The sequence below is a fragment of the Loxodonta africana genome, chromosome 4 (assembly GCF_030014295.1).
Source record: "Loxodonta africana isolate mLoxAfr1 chromosome 4, mLoxAfr1.hap2, whole genome shotgun sequence".
Lineage (NCBI taxonomy): Eukaryota > Metazoa > Chordata > Mammalia > Proboscidea > Elephantidae > Loxodonta > Loxodonta africana.
Genome location: NC_087345.1, coordinates 97,659,929 through 97,677,110, shown reverse-complemented (window position 1 = coordinate 97,677,110; position 17,182 = coordinate 97,659,929). Strand labels below are relative to the sequence as shown.

The following is a 17,182-nucleotide window of genomic DNA, read 5'->3' as shown; positions in this document are numbered from 1 at the left end:
ATTTTCTAGAACAGATGGCCTTGAAATCTTGAGCATGACTTGAAAATGTTTTTTGCTACTCTTTCTTTAGAGTCATGTGGCAACTTTTCTTTTTAGTCACATAAAATGAACACTGTTTTGATATGACTACATACCTTGTTCAAGAACACAGTAATTTCAGGCTTGTATATCCATCAACTAATAAGCATGTGTTCATTTTCATCAATGTCTTTAAAGGGTATACCAAAATAAGTATACTGCCCCAGAAGAATTTTATAGTATCTCAGGGTCATAATGCCTTAAAATTGAAAATTAATTATCAATGCAGTTTTCTTCCTATACCAAATGAAAAGTTGTCAATGTTAATGTTTTCTATTTTTTAATAACTGGATTTTCAAAAAGGGTCTGTTTTAAAACTATGACAACCAAGCAGAGGTATGAAAAGAAGACTCACTTTTGGGTTCAACAACTTCTATAATAATTTTTCAGAAAGTTTAATTGCTACCTTAAGTTGTTCTAACAGTGTCTATAAAAAAAAATCATAAAAATGATAAATCGTTCCATTTTTAGTTAACATCTTAAATAAAATTTACAGGAATACGGCATTGTTTAGTCAGATTATATTTTCCATTATTTCTATGGATATATGAAGAATTTTGAAAAATGAAAAACATATTTCTAAGCATAAAGGTTGCTTCATTATGTTTATTCTCAAGCATTTCTGTTAAGTAACTTATTTCACTCCAAAATGAGCTCCACAGATAATTAAGTTATGGCTACTGTGTTGTTTGACATTTTTTAAATGGAGGTAGGAAAAAAAAAGAGAAAAGACTGAGCAGTGTTGCATTTACACAGATCTACATAAAATTAAACATTTACCTTGTTAGCTGGAAACACAATTAAATATTTTTTGCTAAATCTAGAATATAAAAAATAAGTACACTAGTAATACCATTAAAATAATGATGCAGGATAAGTATAAATTACAACTTTTCCTATTCTAGCCAAAATGTTTCCCAAATAGTCTAACTCCAGTTTAAAAAAAAAAAAAGTTTAATTTTAAAAAACATATGGTTTGAGACAAGTGATCAAATGTGAAGTCATTTGTGCTAAACGCTCTTAACGTTAAATTTAACCAGAAAAACAGTATTAATTGAACACCAGCCTGTGTATATTGCTATATATTATCCTATCTTAATTAAGTGATGCTGTTACCAAAATGACACACTATCTACAGTAACAACTCTTGTTTTGGCTCAAGAATTGGCTTTTACATTTTGTGACATGACCAGGCTGAGTTCTATTGTGTAGACTCGTCACCATTCTAAATCACCTCCTTGACACACATACATTTACACAGGAGATTAGTCAATTCCTGGTTGCTATACATAAATACACCTTGTTTAAACTGGTTTATGTGGAAATCACTGTGAAATTCCAATTAAGTGCTTCATTTTTTTGTGTGTGTGTGTGCTCCTACTTTGACATAAATCAAATGCTACTCTAGCTGACCCTGAGATTGTAGCAGTGCTGGATGGCTTTAGAAAGTAACTATCTAAAATGATGCAATCCATTAGATACATATATATTACATTTTTAAACATTTGTAAATAGCATACTTTTTAAACCAATTAGTTAAAGAGTAAACCCAAGTTTGATAAAAACAAAGTGATAAGTTGACAGGCGCATTAAAACTTTTTTAATCCATTAAGAACTATTTGAAGATGCTCTGAAAAAAAAAAAAAAAAACAGGCAGAAAACAAGGCAATTTCACCCTGGATGATACACATTTCAAAACCCACCAATCCTGTCTACATGCAGTTACTTTATTATTTCTCATGTTAGCAATGATTCTCTGAAGACTTACCAAACAATATTTATAACGATAATAATACTGAGGGTTTGCCTGCTTTATGTCAGGCACTGGACAAGCTACCTGTTTAACACACTGTCTCCTTCATTCACTGATGTTCAGCATCAAATGGGCATGCATCTGGAATGTGATTATGACTGCTTTCAGCAATCTTTTTTAAAAAAGAGAAACAACAAACATTTTAGTATAACATTTAGTTATTAGCTGTTGAGGGAAAGGGATTTCATGCACAGACTCTTTGCCAATTATTCTGTAAGAGCTGGAGCTTGGACTAGGGACACATCTCCCAAGCTTTCCATACGAGAAAAACAAATGGCCTTTCCCATGGAAAAAATACACACTGGTCAGGTTCTACAGTATGTGAAACTCTACTAGGAAAACACTTCAGAACACTCCAAATTTTGTACACTGCCAGCAAGTTTAACTTTCAGTTTCTCTGGGAAACTGTTACAGGTTACAAAAGAATGACTTAACATTTTTGGAACTAAACTGAGGCCTGTCTGAATCCAAATGACTAAAATTCATTTATTTACAAAAAACTTCACAGGCTTTCCACTTCTTCATCAGATGTTCTGACTTGTCTGAAGACACAGAATCAAAATAACTATTAATTACTTTGAATATTTACTCAATATGGTCACTTGTACCCAACCTAATGGTGGACTGTCGTGGTAATTTTTAACTTAACTAACTAGATGGTTCTGTGCTATAACTAACCCGAAAGTCAAGGATGGTCACAAGTCTAGCAAAAGTCTTAGATTTAGAATTTTTTTAAATCTTTTTTTACTATTTTCATTCCTCTCTACTGATGGTAAAGAACAGCAGGTATCTGAAAAGGGGTAAAACCCAATTTTTTTCATTGTCCATGCTACCTGCAGTACTGACTGACTTGAGCTGGCCTTTCAAAGGCAGAACACTAAAGACCACTAATAAGACTTTCAAATAAATCTCAGGAGCCCATCATGATGCTGTATAGATTGGGCAGCACATTTTAAGACAAATAAGGAGAAATGAGAAAGATTCCTAGATGCCTTAGTGTAGGGTAATGCTATTCAGCTATATGCATGCCCTCCTAATAGAGTCAGCTCTGCTCTTCCCCAAAGTATGCTGGGGATGAACTCAGGATGGACTCAGGCTAAGGTACAAGGCTGGGAGTGGTGCGACTGGGTCGGTGGCCGAGGCCAAGGAACGCCTTAGGGACAAAAAGAAAAACATCTGGGCCTGGACGTGAAGTCCCTGGGAATGCTGGCTGCCCAAGGACGTAGGAGGGCCTTAACCCCAGCTGGAACGGTATTAAAGCTTGTGTTCCCTGTTAGGCAGTAGCAGAGCACTACTCTGGTCCAGCTGCCACCTGGACTGTCCCATACATAAGTTCCCCTAATAAACCATATGTCCCTATCGCTGGTTCCGGAGTGTTTCTTTGGTCTCCTGGAGATGTGGCTGACCTTTGGTCCTCATGTTGCTGGGTTGTTACTCAACACTTAGTAAGGCAATCAAGGGGTCAAAAATATACCTCTGTGGAAGAATAAGAAATTAAATAATTCCAAAAGGATGGTTTTAATAACCTCCTTCAAGAGCTAGGTACATGGGCACTAGAAATAATGCAACCTAAACTTCTGACCTGAAATAATACAAAATTGAGTAGACTATCTGGAGTAGGATGGACCCAAGAATGTGTCTTTAAAGAATGGTAATCATCTGTCTCGAGTAGGTAAACCTAAGAAATACCAATTATCTAACAGGGTTTGATTTATTTTGTTGCCCAACTGGAAGTTAAATTTTCATTTATGTGATCCACTTGCAGACCTTGTTTTCAATTACAAGTGGAAGCAAGTTGGGTAAATTCATCCTTTACCTTTCTGCTCATCAGAAAACAACAGAAGTCAGCATTTTTGCCTTCAGTATCTCAAAGACAGAGAAACAAAGGCCTTAATGCTCTGGTACAGCTCTTGAGAAGATAAATCATGTGCAGTGTCTGCTTGTTTGAATCTGTCCTTTAACTCAGTGCAAATAATATTTATTGCATATGTATCAAGTGCCAAGTACTGCACCATGTGCTGGGACTACAAAGATGAAAAAGGACTGTTTCCCTTCCTGGAAGAATTCATATTTTAATATTCCTTAGCTTACAGATTTAAATCTGCTGGTCAAAGAAATGAAATATAAATTTCTCAGTCTCCTTAGTATGCCAAATTCAACTTAGGGCTGTCAAACTCAAGGCATTCCACAACAAAGAGATGGGATCTGAAAAAATTCATATTGTGTTTCCCAGTGGTTCTGAATCTTAAAAACACATTAGAATCACCTGCTTTTCAAAGATGCAGATGCCTGAGCCCCACCCCAGACTGATTAAATGAGGCTGAGTAGGAATCAGCCCCTTAGCACACTATTGTTTCAAAAGCTCCACAGATAATTATAATTTGTAACTGAAACAATGCCTGAAACACAGCAAAACCAAAAAAATCAAACCTGTTGCAGTTGAGTCAAGTCTGACTCATGGCAATCCCGTGCATGTCAGAGTAGAACTGCACTTCATAGGGTTTTCAACGGTTGTATGGGAATAGATTGCCAGACCTTTCTTCCACAGCTCTGCTGGGTGGAGTCGAACTGCCAAAATTTCAATGAGAAGCCAAGTACAAACCATTTGTGCCACCCAGGGACAATAAATGTTAGCCTTTGTTATCACCATTATTATACAATTTGAGATAAACTATAAGGCAACATATGAAAAGAAGCAATATGGTAAATATTTCTACTGAAATACAGAAGCGAGTAAAAAGAAAAAAAATACTGTTAGGAAGGCCAGGTCAAAGGAAGTTTTTGGCAGGGAAAAAATATTGATCTGGATCTTCGTTTGGATTTAGAATGGCAAAAGAAGAAAAATTAAGGCATTCCAGGAAGGAAAGTTTGCATGAGTAAAGGAAAGAAGGCAAGGATACCGATGGCATGAAGGGCATGTTAAGGAGGCCAGCTTGACTGCTGGGACAAGGCCAAACTGGTGAACATCAAGCACTGTGGTTAAAAAGAGTTAAATGCAGCTGGTGGAATGAAGGTCTTGAAGGTCAAACTGAGTATTTGTATTTGATCTAATAGTCAAAGTGGAGACATTAAGGTTTTCCTGAGTAGCTTGGTGATATGACAAAAGCAACATTTTAAGGAAATTAACCTGGCAGTGTTGGATGAGCTGTAGTGGAATAAGGAGGGGCTAAAGAGAAGGGCCCTATCACAGTAATAATATGCGGTAGCAATTGGTAATGATAATCATTTGTTTGGACACTTTGACCGGTATCTTCTCATCTGTCCTCACAATAACATCAGTGGGTGGATGGGGTCTGGCCAGTATTCAGGGGCTTCTCCTCAAGCTGTGGGATCCTAGTTTATTGTAATTACCAAAGGTGGCCAGGTCACCACCTCTGCTGCCTCACCCTTCGAGAAGTCTAAGCTCTGAAAAAGTGAGCTAATTTTAGAGACATCCTTCTCTCTCTTTATTACAAAGTCAATGTCACAGAAGAGAATACCATGACAGATTGGTAGCTGTAGCTCTCAAAGCTCTAATTTTAAGAACCTTTGTGAAGGGTCTTTCAGCTCCCAACTGTACTACTCTATGTGATTAATTCCTGCATAGGTCTACTCCAGCACGAGACAGACCTAGAAGGAATTATGTCTGATGGTGGTTATCATGATTTCACCCTGTGGCAAATTTAGAATGACTGCAAATTACTTGATACTCCTCCCATTGAGGGGTGGGGTATATTTCTTCTCTTCCTAAATTTGGGATGGTCTCAGTGCCTTGTCTGATCAAGAGAATATGGCAAAGGCAGCATTCTGGAACTCGTGAGAAGCTTTGCAGTTACTGTCTGGATTTCTTAGAACACTTGTTCTTGGAACTCTCCCTTTGAGAACCCAGCCACCATGCTGTAAGAAGCCCAAGACTCTTAGAGAGGCCAAGTGTAGATGGTGCAATGAATGGCTCCAGCCGAGTACTCAGTAAGCAGCCAGTATTCACTGCCAGTCATACAAGTGAGCCATCTTGGAAATACAATTCGGTCAAACCTTCGGATGACTACAGCCCCAGCTGACATCTGACTGTAACTGCATAAGAACCACCCAGCTGAGCCCAAACAACCCACACAACTGTGAGAAAAAATAATAAATTGTTCCTTTAAGCTACTACTTTTGGGGATGGTTTCTTACACAGCAAAAACTCTTTTACCAGTAATTTACTTATGGAGGAATGGCAGAAGGAAGTCTTTCACATTATTACTATAATCTTATCAACAGGCATTGTAGGAATGTTCTTAAAAGTCAAATGCTGACCCTAACATCTGTTCTCATTTTGAAATGAAGAAAGAAAGGTTCAACGAGGTTATGTGAATTGTTTGTTGTGGTTCTGTGCCTTCGAGTCAATTCTGACTCAACAACCCTATACGACAAAGTAGAACTGACCCATAGCGTTTCCAAGGCTGTAATCTTTATGAAAGCAGATTGCCAGGTCTTTTCTCCCATGAAGCCGCTGGTGAGTTTGAACTGCCAACCTTTCAGTTAGCAGCCAAGCGCTTAGTTGTGAATTGCTTCCAAAACCAAATCTGTAGCTGTTAGGTTGCTTAGGGTTATACAATTAATAATATAAAGACCTTAGACTTTAAGCTTTAAAATTATAAAATGAGGTTAAAGCCAGCTCAGGAGACTACACAGTATTTTAAAATTTACCCAATTTGCCATTTATGCTTTAGAGCAGACACTGGCAAACTTTTACTGTAAAGGGCCAGACAGTAAATACTTCAGGCTTCGTGGGCCAAACTCACTGCGTCATATTACTCAATTTCGCCATTGTAGGGGAAAAGCAGCCATAGAAAATACATAAACAATATGCATGGCTGTGCTTCTGCTTTGCAGAATTGCACTACCTTTCTGTTTCAGGCCCAGCGTGACTAGAGAACTGGTTCAATGCACCTAAACTCAAACCAGCCTTAGGTTAGTCTGTTAAAAAAGTTACCAGGCAGCCAGCCATCTAAGACACATCAATTGGTCCCAACCCACCTGGAGCAAAGGAAAATGAAGAATATCAAAGACACAAGGAAAATATTAGCCCGAGAAACAAAAAGGGCCACATAAACCAGAGATTCCATTACCCTGAGATCAGAACTAGATAGTGCCTGGCTACCACCAATGACAGGGAATACAACAGAGAGTCCCTGATGGAGCAGGAAAAATTGGGGTGTAGAACTCAAATTCCAATAAAAAGATCAAACTTAATGGTCTGACTGAGACTGGAGGAACCCCAGAAGACATGGCCCCCAGATTCTTGTTAATCCAGAACTAAAACCATTCCCGAAGCCAACTCTTCAGACAAAGACTAGACTGGACTATAAGACTTAAAATTATACTCGTGAAAAGTATACTTCTTAGTTCAATTAGATACATGAGGCTAAATGGGCAGCCTATCCGGAGGCGAGATGAGAAGGCAGAAAGAGACATAAGCTGGTTGAATGGACATGGGAAATCTGGGGTGCAAAGGAAGAGTGTGCTGACATATTATAGGGAGAGCAGCTAGGGTCACATAACAATGTGTGTATAAATTTTTGTACGAGAAGCTAGCTTGATCTGTAAACTTTCACATAAAGCACCAACTTAAAAAAAAAAGTTGCCAGCAGTCATTTTTATTCCCTTCGTAGACATAAATTTTCTCGAAGAATAACTTACTAACTCCTTCACATATTTCAATTTTAAAAAAGTATTAGAGATTTAAAGTTTTAAAGAACAAGAAATCTGTCCTCAAAAGAAGTGGCAGAAATGTGTGTGTTATATATTCTATTTTTGATAGTCACTTAGAATTAATAGAATTAATGTTGCTACGGCGTCGCGCCTGAGTATGTAAAAAACCTCATCTTCAAAAAAAAAAAATTTTTTTTTCCCAAGATATTTATAAACAACAAGGCAATTAAATACCCAGTAACAGAAAAAGACGTGAACTTTTTCTTCTTTTCCTGGTTCTGAAAGGGTCGCTAAGAGTCAGAATCAACTCAGTGGAAATGTCTGGAAACCCTGATGGCAAAATGGTTAAGAGCTACAGCTGCTAACCAAAAAGGTCAGCAGTTTGAATCTACCAGTTGCTCCTTGGAAACCCTATGGGGCAGTTCTGCTCTGTCCTATAGCGTCACTATGAGCTGGCGTCGACTCAACGGCAACGGGTTTGGTTTTTGGGGGTTTTGGTTCTGAAAGATAAGTTTAGAAACTTATAGAGGTTTTTTGATCTTCGACTTCAGAGGGAATTTTAGTGCCTTTTTTTTAAGTTTACTATTCACAGAACTCACAATACTGTGCCCCTGAAACATTCCCAACTAATAGCTGGTTGACAAAATGAATAACGCTATTAAAAATGAAGTCAGTTATGGTAACTTTATATATAAGTGATGAATCACTCTGCATTGCAAAATCAAGCGCTGACTGGAGGCTAAAAAGAATGAAAGGCAAAGATTTCATTAAAAGTGGAAACATTACTGAAAGTAAAATATTTCGGAATAAAACATACAAGGGTCTGGTAAGCATGTTATGTGTTAAGGCAAAAATCCAATTTCTTACTAAGAAAGAATAAAATAGAAACATACTCTAGTGAATTCTTAAATGAGGATTCTAACAAGCATTCCTAGATAAAAATCATATTGTTTCTTTTTACAATTTGCCTTTTTTATTCCTGGCAAACTCCAGGTGCATCTGAATGAAAACTGAGTTATTTAAATTGACTTAAAAGTCGTGTGCTTTCATTAAGAAAAATCATTTTAATTAAGAAAAGAAATTTTTTAGAGCCTCCGTTACACCATGATTAAGTGGACATATTCCAAAACTAAAAAATCACATGGCCATCGAGTTAATTGCAACTTATAGCAACCCTACAGGACAGGGTAGAACTGCTCCATAAGGTTTCCAAGGCTGTAAATCTTTACCGAAGCAGACTGCCACATCTTTCTCCCATGGAGTGGCTGGTGAGTTCAAACCATTGACCTTTCAGTTAGCATCCAAGTGCTTAACCACTGCGCCACAGGGCTCCTAAACACCATATTAAGGCCTGCAAATTAAGTCCCCTTGAAAGATATAAAAAGATGGGTTCTAAAGTTATGGACAATGTCAACAGCAGAAATGTAGTAGAAAATAGGTTGAATGAGGAGTGAATAAAGTATTTGCCGTTTGGTCTAACGTAAGGATACATTTGATTAAATATTTTAAAGATAAAATTTCACTTCTGTGAAAACTTTTCATAGAAAAGAGTTTCAAAGCATTTTATAAACACACTATTGAACAAATTATGTGTGGAAACTGCTTCCTTTATTTTTGAGTTGCTACAATTTCTATCATTGTTCAGCAATAAACCTAACCGTAAAGTGTCTTCTTACAGCAAAGAAAGGCTTTTTCTGATGGGCACAAAAACAGGTACTAGATGGTACAACCAAAAAGAAGTACAATGGAATATAATGAAGCCCAATTAGGTTCCAATACCTGAGCCACAAGTGTAGTTAAAATCACCCTTGACAATCCCTTTAAATTGCCTATAGCATCCTTTGGCACCATACATGCAAACCATACCGCTCTGAATGCTAACTTTAATTCTCCATAAATCCATACGCAGATTTCTGGGCATTCAAGCTATTGTGCCTCTTAAAATAACCCTCAAATCCCTAAAGTGAATATGAGGTAAGTGGGAAGTTCTAAAATGTTCCTACTTGCCTGCTGGATTCACTCCTGCTGTTCTATTAAACCTCAGTAGCTTTGATACATGTTAACAGATTGGGATTCACTTGTTGTTAAAGAAGAGATGCGCATATTGTGGGATTGGGGGAGGGGGTCTAATGGGGAGGTGGTTAGGTTCTAAATTCAGAGGCAAATTAAATGCACATAAGTTGCCATCCCGTTTCAGATCCACCTCAGACATCATTTTGTAAGGAGTGTGGCTTACTCAATCAGGACTGGAAGTGAAGGGACTGTGTGCTAGTTCTACCGGTTCTATTCACTGAAGGAACTTCTCCTTGAACCTAAGAAGTGTATTAACTTAGTGACCATACAGTAATTTGTTCAGAGCTGGTTACTCACAAACTTTGTAAAAGTTATCAGTAAGTTAATTTCAATACAAAGATATGCTCAACAGATTACAAGTAACATATAGATACAGTCAGAATATGGTTCTGGTATTATCTACAAATTCCACCAAAGGCTGGCTGGGGTGATGGCCTGAGCTCAGTGGTTTCCAACACCGTCCTGTTCTGAATTCTCCATTCTCACTGTCCTGGCTCTTGGCTCAGCATCATCAACTTTCAGACTGTGATTTTAATTTGCCAAAACAAATCAGGAGCGTGGTCCTAGCAACAACAACAACAAACCTCTGGCTTAATTAATCAGGTCACAGAGTCCTCAGTCAGACTAGGATCCCCACTTTGAGCACAGATCACCCCCACTCTGCCCCAAGTCCCTAACATACAAGAGAAGCTATTTTATTTCACACTCTCAGTGTATCTCAATGAAGGAGATACCAGTCGGAATACAAAACATAAATGCACTAGTTTAACACAGAGTCAAGGATTATTAGGTACATGGGGTAAATGGGACTGGGAGATAGACAGGAAAACTAGAGTGCATGTTAACTATTAACACTAAGAGATAACCCTAGCTAGGTGCCTGGAAAAAAATTACTATTCTTCTGGATCCATTTCTGCACTACACAGTACAACTTACTTGAAAAAATTACTTTCTAAAAAAAAGTACAGTAAAACTTTCCAATCCAGAATGAGTATTTGCTTTCTAATCCTTTTATTCTGACCTTAAAAAAACTAATATTTTCAGCACACACAGTAGATTTAATAACCATTAAAGAGAATCATATTCAGGGACTTCTTTTTATAGCAAATATTTCCTAAAATATTTAAGGTAACAAATGTTATTTAAAAACAAGACTATTTGTTTTCACTTACTTTGAAGAAAATGGATGAGAAATTTTAATTTATTCAGCTTTTATTTTTACTCAGTTAATTTGGCCAAAATTCTAGACCCTCTTTTATACATAAAAACATAAATGTTTTAATCTAGCCCAAAAAACCAAACCAAACTCACTGCCATTGACTTAACAAACTCACTGCCATTGACTTAATTCTGACTCGTGGAAACCCTGGTGGCATAGTAGTTAAGTGCTACGGGCTGCTAATAAAAAGGCTGGCAGTTCAAACCCACCAGGTGCTCCTTGCAAACTCTATGGGGGCAGTTCTACTCTGCGTTATAAGGTTGCTGTGAGGCGGGATCTAGCCCGAGATTCCTGTCATGACTTTAAAGAACTTCTGGGGAACAATCTCCAATGATTAGGATTTACCTGCAAAACCTCACAGTTACCACTAGTAAACTACAGCAGATTAAAAAAAAATTTTTTTTTCAGATACAATCCCTGGAGGCAAACCTACTTACTATCCTCTATTGCACTAAATGTAAGCCCTTTCAAGTCTTGAGGAATGCCTCTTCATTTTTACAGTTTTAAAACTATTCCATATAAATAATTTGAGAACACGTTCCTTTCCTTGCCTTGAATAGTTAAAGACTTGGCCAACTTTCAGGCATGAAACCCTGACTGCTGTATTTTATCCCTGACCTGTTAGTCTGTGTTACTGCCCGACTGTCACCGCCTTTCAGACATGTCTTATAAGATGAAGGGGAGAGCTAATTTCTTTCCTTGTGGGCTGCGATACAAAAATCACAATCTGATTTATTACTGTGATAATATATTATATATAGTATATACAATATATACTACTATATATAATATAGTAATATATATTACTAGTGTCTCAAATTCAATGAAAGGCTAAGGTAGAAAGGAGCCTGAAGATGTGGGACAATTTTTTTCTCTTTCACATGAGCACAGAAGTTTAAACTGATATTTCCAAAAAAACAAAATTAGCAAGTGAAATAATCATTGTACAAAAAAACTGGGATACCAATAGCCACCTTATTGGCCTATTATGAGGATTAAAGGGGCTAACAATTGTGAAAATGCTTGGTAAACTATAGTATGGGAACATGGACTGTAAGCTCCACAAGGGCAGAGACAGTCATCTGTTTGGTTCACTGACTATCCCGAGGGCCTAGAACAGAGCTTGACACATGGGAGACAGTAATTGCTGAATGAATGAAATACATGCTATGTTAATAGTGGATGCCAAAAATAACTTAGCAGAAATGCACGTGGTGGCATAAATCCCTGCGTTAAATCGTGCTGTGTTTACCCATGTATTAAGAATAACTTTTTCATTTCTTAAATATCTTATTCAACATTTAGATTGGTACACTCAACAAATTAAGGTTGAGGAAAAATGGGTGGTCAATATGCTAAAATTATTAAAAATCACATTTTTGTGATCCATAGCCAAGTTAGTCTGTAAAGCATCAGAACTGGTTGTTCACTGACTGTTCAGAGAGAGAGAGTGGGAGTTCTCTAAAAACAATAGCTTTTCTATCTCTTTTATGCTCTCTGCAGGACATGAATCACTGTTCATTCTCATGTAATTTTCAGATGGTAGTTCAAATGGTTGGCACACATTATAAACTTCATAATTCTACACCATATAAGAGAGTTCCCACATATGGTAAGGCAAGAATCTGTCATCTGGGTAAAACCAGGGCAATGTTCAGAAAACAATATTCTTTGACAAATTACAAAGATAAATGAATTAAAACGCTGGTTTTAAGCAGGACATTTCTGACAAATTTATGGGATTTTGCAATTTTTGCTTAGTGTTCTTCTGTGTTTTTCTATTTTCAAAAATTAAATGCATTCTTTACAAGAATGATTTTACTAAAAATAAAAGGTTGTTTGTTCAAATGAAAATTAAACAGGAGAACATCAAATCTTCAATGAGGGCTGAATAAAATATTTAGAAAAATTTTTGCTTAAACTATATTAAACTATCTCAAAGAGAAATATAAATTCTTATATTTGCTTAATTATTCCAAAAAATCATCTTTGCATTTGACACTTTAATAAGTGTACAAGAACGAATATGTTCTTGAAAATAAAGACTGTAGTTAGAAAGCCCTTTACCCATGAACTGGAATATTCTGAATAAAATGAATAAGTAATCAAAATTATTTTCAAAGGTTAATGAAATACCTGCATTTGATTTGCATTTACTTTCATCTGTAAAACCCATAAAGGTAAAAATTATGTAGATTTTCCATGGTGAGTAGTTAATCACAATCAGGAACAATTCAAGAATTCTCGAAAAAATAACTTCTATGAACATAATGCCAAGTCACCAAAAGTTAGGCAAATCACCGGATGATTTTAAAAACGTTATTTTTTAAAAGTCAGTATTATTCATTTACTAACTCTTCTCTACATGACCCTGCTGCATACATTTCTAATTTTCCTAATACTTCCAAAAGAGCCGACTGGTCCAAATTTCCAAGGCATGAAAACTTTCCCTTAACTGTAGTTCCTTCTCTCCCGGTGCAAGAGGCTTCCTAGAATTTAGATTTTACACTAAGTGAATGAGACCGGTGCTTCTATAATTGGATTATATTTGTTCCATTCTGTTAGTAACCATTTTAAAACAAAACACCAGGGCAGGTTCTAAACATGTTAACTTCTACAAAGCCATTAGCAATAAATTTGTTCCAGTTTGCTGGACTAGGGATTCTGCTGAAAAAGCGTCTATTAGTCATTCTGGACTACCTAACTCGTCGGAGTAAAAAGAATGAGTTAAGATCGGCTAAGGACGTGGAGGGGTGGGGCGGGGGGAAACTTAACCCCCCCCAAAAAAGTTTTTTTTTCAGTCTCAATTCCTGAGTGTCTAAGGGGCTCTTCTTTTTATCACCGCCAACTTCAGCAACCCCTTCATAAACTTTGGCTAATATCTGACTAAACTGTCCGCATCCTTCTTCCAAGTGCACCTGAGGAAGTTTGATGCAGTAATTACAACAACCAAATCCAAATTGCCCTCCTTTTGGTAAATCCCCATTTATTTTTTAAGTCCTCTTGGGGAACTTCCTATTCCCGCTGCCAGTTTAGCTGTTTCCGCTCACCACGAAGAAAAAGTCTGCCTTGATTTCCTTGCTCCTTAAGCGATCCAAAACGGCACTGGGTTTTTTTTTAAGCGATCCAAAAGGTAAGCATGGACAAAGCCAAAACTTTGCCCAACTCTCCGTCCGAAGATCTTTGCGCGCGTTCTTCAATGGCCCCAACTGTAGCAAAAGTTTGAGAGGCGAAAGCCCCAGAAGGAGGCTGGGCAAAACTCTCCCTGCCAAGAACTTTCCCGGGAGCCGGTGCCGCGCGGCCTTCGAGACAGGAGCGGTCGGGCTAATAACGCTGAACTTGGGAAACCACGTGAAACTAGCCCAGCGAACTCAGGGATTACAGGTCTGGGGCTGCCCTTTCCGGTAGACACAACGGGGTGCCTCTAGGGTTTCCCCATGAAGGCCAAAAGTCAAGGTAGCTTTACTACTCGAAAGAAAAGGACCGGCAGGAACCTGGCCGTACCGGATAGGAAAGAATCACTAGAACTAGTGGTCTCCTCCTTAGTCCCGAAGTGGCATCTCCACAAAAAGTCGAGACGCTCTACGAAAGCCCTAGCCCAGCACGAAATTCTGCGCACAGGGACCGTCGCAGCCTCGGTGCAGTGCGCGCAGCCGGCGCGCCAAGACCTTTGGGCCGCCCGACTGGAGGATGCCAGACGCTCAGGGGAGGTAGGGAGCTGGCTCACCTGGGGCTGAAGGCTGGAAGGTACAGTCTCTGTCTCCCGGAGCGCGGCCCGAGAGCCTCGCGCAGTCCGCCGAGGGGCCGAGAACCTGAAAAGCCCACCTTGTGCCGTAGGGCGCCCCGGCGGGGCTGACTTGTTCGGCCGCAGGGCACAGCTTGAGGGGAACAGGACTGGCGGGCAGGGGCCGGACCTGAGCGGCGGCGGCGGCGGCGGACACGGCGGCCGCTGGGCCCTGGGGCTGGGGCGGCTGCAGTCCGGTCGGCGGGGCGCCGCCGGCCCGCAGCAAGTTTTCGATTAGGAAACTCTTGCCCAGGTTGCCAAAACCTGGCGCTGCTGGGAGGTTCAGGAGTGCCGAGGAAGCCACCACGTCCCAGTACGCACCAGCGTGGGCGGCCACGGCGCTGGGGAGCATAGTGCGGCGCCGTGAGCCCGCTGCGCGCCCGCCTTTCGCACGCGCTCCGCGCACCAGGCCCCGCGCGGCCGCCTGCAGCCGCCGCCTCCCGCAGGGCTTAGAGCGTGCTGAACTGGGAGGGGAAGACAGGGGACAGAGGCGCCGCGAGGCTTGGCACGGTATTATTTCTGTTGGGCGCTTTTTTAAGAGATGGGAGGAGTGAGGGTGGGAGGGGGAAGCTGTGCGTTTCCCTGGCCCGCGGCGTAGGCTCTGGAGGCGCCTGGGGAGTCTCTCCCGCTGTCTATGCAGATCCGGACGAGTTTTTTTTTCTGGTAGGCTGAAAGGTGTGTCCAGCCCATCCATTCCTGTCACCCGGCCCATAAAGTGATAGACACGGCTAACAATAAGCGCAGCCCTAGAGTCCGTGCTTTGGCAAGGGGAGGGGACTCGTAGCTGCAGGAGGTGGGTGTGAAGGCGACGTGAACCCTGCGCGCTCGCCCCCTTCCAGCGGCCAGGCTGAGACGTGGCTCTCGGCCCGACCCCCTGCGTGGGGGGGCAGATGGCGCTCAGCTCAGGAGAGCGCTCCTCGTACTGCCGGTTGGACACCTCTGGCTCTCGCGCGTTGGTGTCGCTCCTTCAGAAATCGACCCAGGGCCAAAGGGAAGTAAACTAAGTCTCTAGTGGTTTGAAGGGTTGTTGTCACCGGGAAAGTCCCAAGTGTTACTGAGACTGTTATGGTTGTACCAATGAAAAGCTACCGTTCAAAGCGTGGGTTGTTTGCATATTGAACGAGGCCCATGTTTTTTTTTAAGAGGAAATGTGTTTTTCTTGCAGACCTCTTAAGAAATTTGTTTCCAGTGATTTATTTCTGTCACCTTTAAGAAGGTTTGTTTTAGGAATCTGGAAAGGTGCCTATAACTCCTTCACTCCAAAAGAGACATCTAATAGATTTTGATCTAGAAAAGGGGGACCTTGGAGTTGGTTAAACCCCAAAAGACAAATGGTTTGGTCCAAAATCCAGGAAAGACAAGCCATCATCAAGTCCTTCTAGCTCCATGATTGGGTACTCCTCCGCAGAGAGATGGGGAGGAAAACAGTGCGTTCCTTGGGATTATAGTTGCCCTTTTTTTTTTTTCCTCCCTGGAAATTAGGATATCTTCTTAACAGTTTGGGAGCACTGCTGGTGCAGTGACAAAGTGTTAGGCCTGCTAACCAGAAAGTCAATGGTTCAAATCCACCACCTGCCCTTGGAAACCCTATGGGGCAGTTCTCTTCTGTCCTATAGGGTCATTATGAATCGGCATCGACTGGACGGCAATGGGTTTGGTATTTTTGTTTTTTAACAGTTTGGTAAATGGAAACTGGACAGAAGAAATTTGTGTGTGTGTGTTTAGAAGTTCCATTAAAAGCACCTCCTTTTGGAAACCATCTATATCAATGGAGTGTTAAAGCTTACTTTTCTGTCAGTTAACACTTCCCGTTGCCACTCTGTTTGCCAAATTTAGATGGATTTATTTAGAAGGTTTTTTTTTTTTAAAGCAGTCTGCAAAGTTTGAAGTCACATGTGTATAGTTTTCCTTTTTAATCCTAAGAATAAATTTGGTCCCTGGCTTCAATTTACTTAATGCTGGCTGGAGTTGCCAGGCTTGTGAGGAGTAGATACTTTCAAATGAAATAAATTTCCTTTTCAAATCACATTTTGGTGAATTCATTTATGTTTCATTTACATTAGCTTGAAGTTTTTTAAATGCCCACTGTCCCCAAAGATGAGCATAGGTAGCTAAATTAATAAAGTTGGAATTCTTTTCTCATCTGATGTACGATTTTATCAACTGCTGCAAAATGGCAGGGAAGTTTTTGTAATGCTGATGTCTACTACAAACACTCGTTAATTTATTCATTTAGCCAACAGAACTCTACTATTTCATATTCACTGAGCACTTTGATGTGGTTCTGGGAATACATAGAGAGAAGAAAAGTCTAGTCCTTGACTGAGAGAAGCTCATAATCCTTGTGGGAAGAAAAAAAAAATCTGAGAAAAGGCTTCTAATTTGGAAGGAAAAGTGTGAAAGAAAACTTCCCAGAGGAAGTCTCCCTTGAACCAAGTCTTAAAAGGTGAGTAGTGGTTAGGGATAGGATGTGAAGCATCACTGTCATCAGAGCTACAGTTTATCCAGTGTTTACATTCAGTAACGCACTGTCCGTGCG

At 39.7% G+C, this 17,182-nt stretch overlaps 1 protein-coding gene across 1 annotated transcript in view; it reads right to left on the bottom strand.

The window, feature by feature from the left end:
* Window positions 1-14,995, bottom strand: part of DBX2 (developing brain homeobox 2) — a 36,585-nt gene extending 21,590 nt beyond the window's left edge. Inside the window, exon 1 of the mRNA XM_064284362.1 lies at window positions 14,587-14,995. Coding sequence (XP_064140432.1) covers window positions 14,587-14,995 — 409 coding nt within the window. The remainder of the gene's footprint in view (window positions 1-14,586) is intronic.
* Window positions 14,996-17,182: the final 2,187 nt, after the last annotated feature.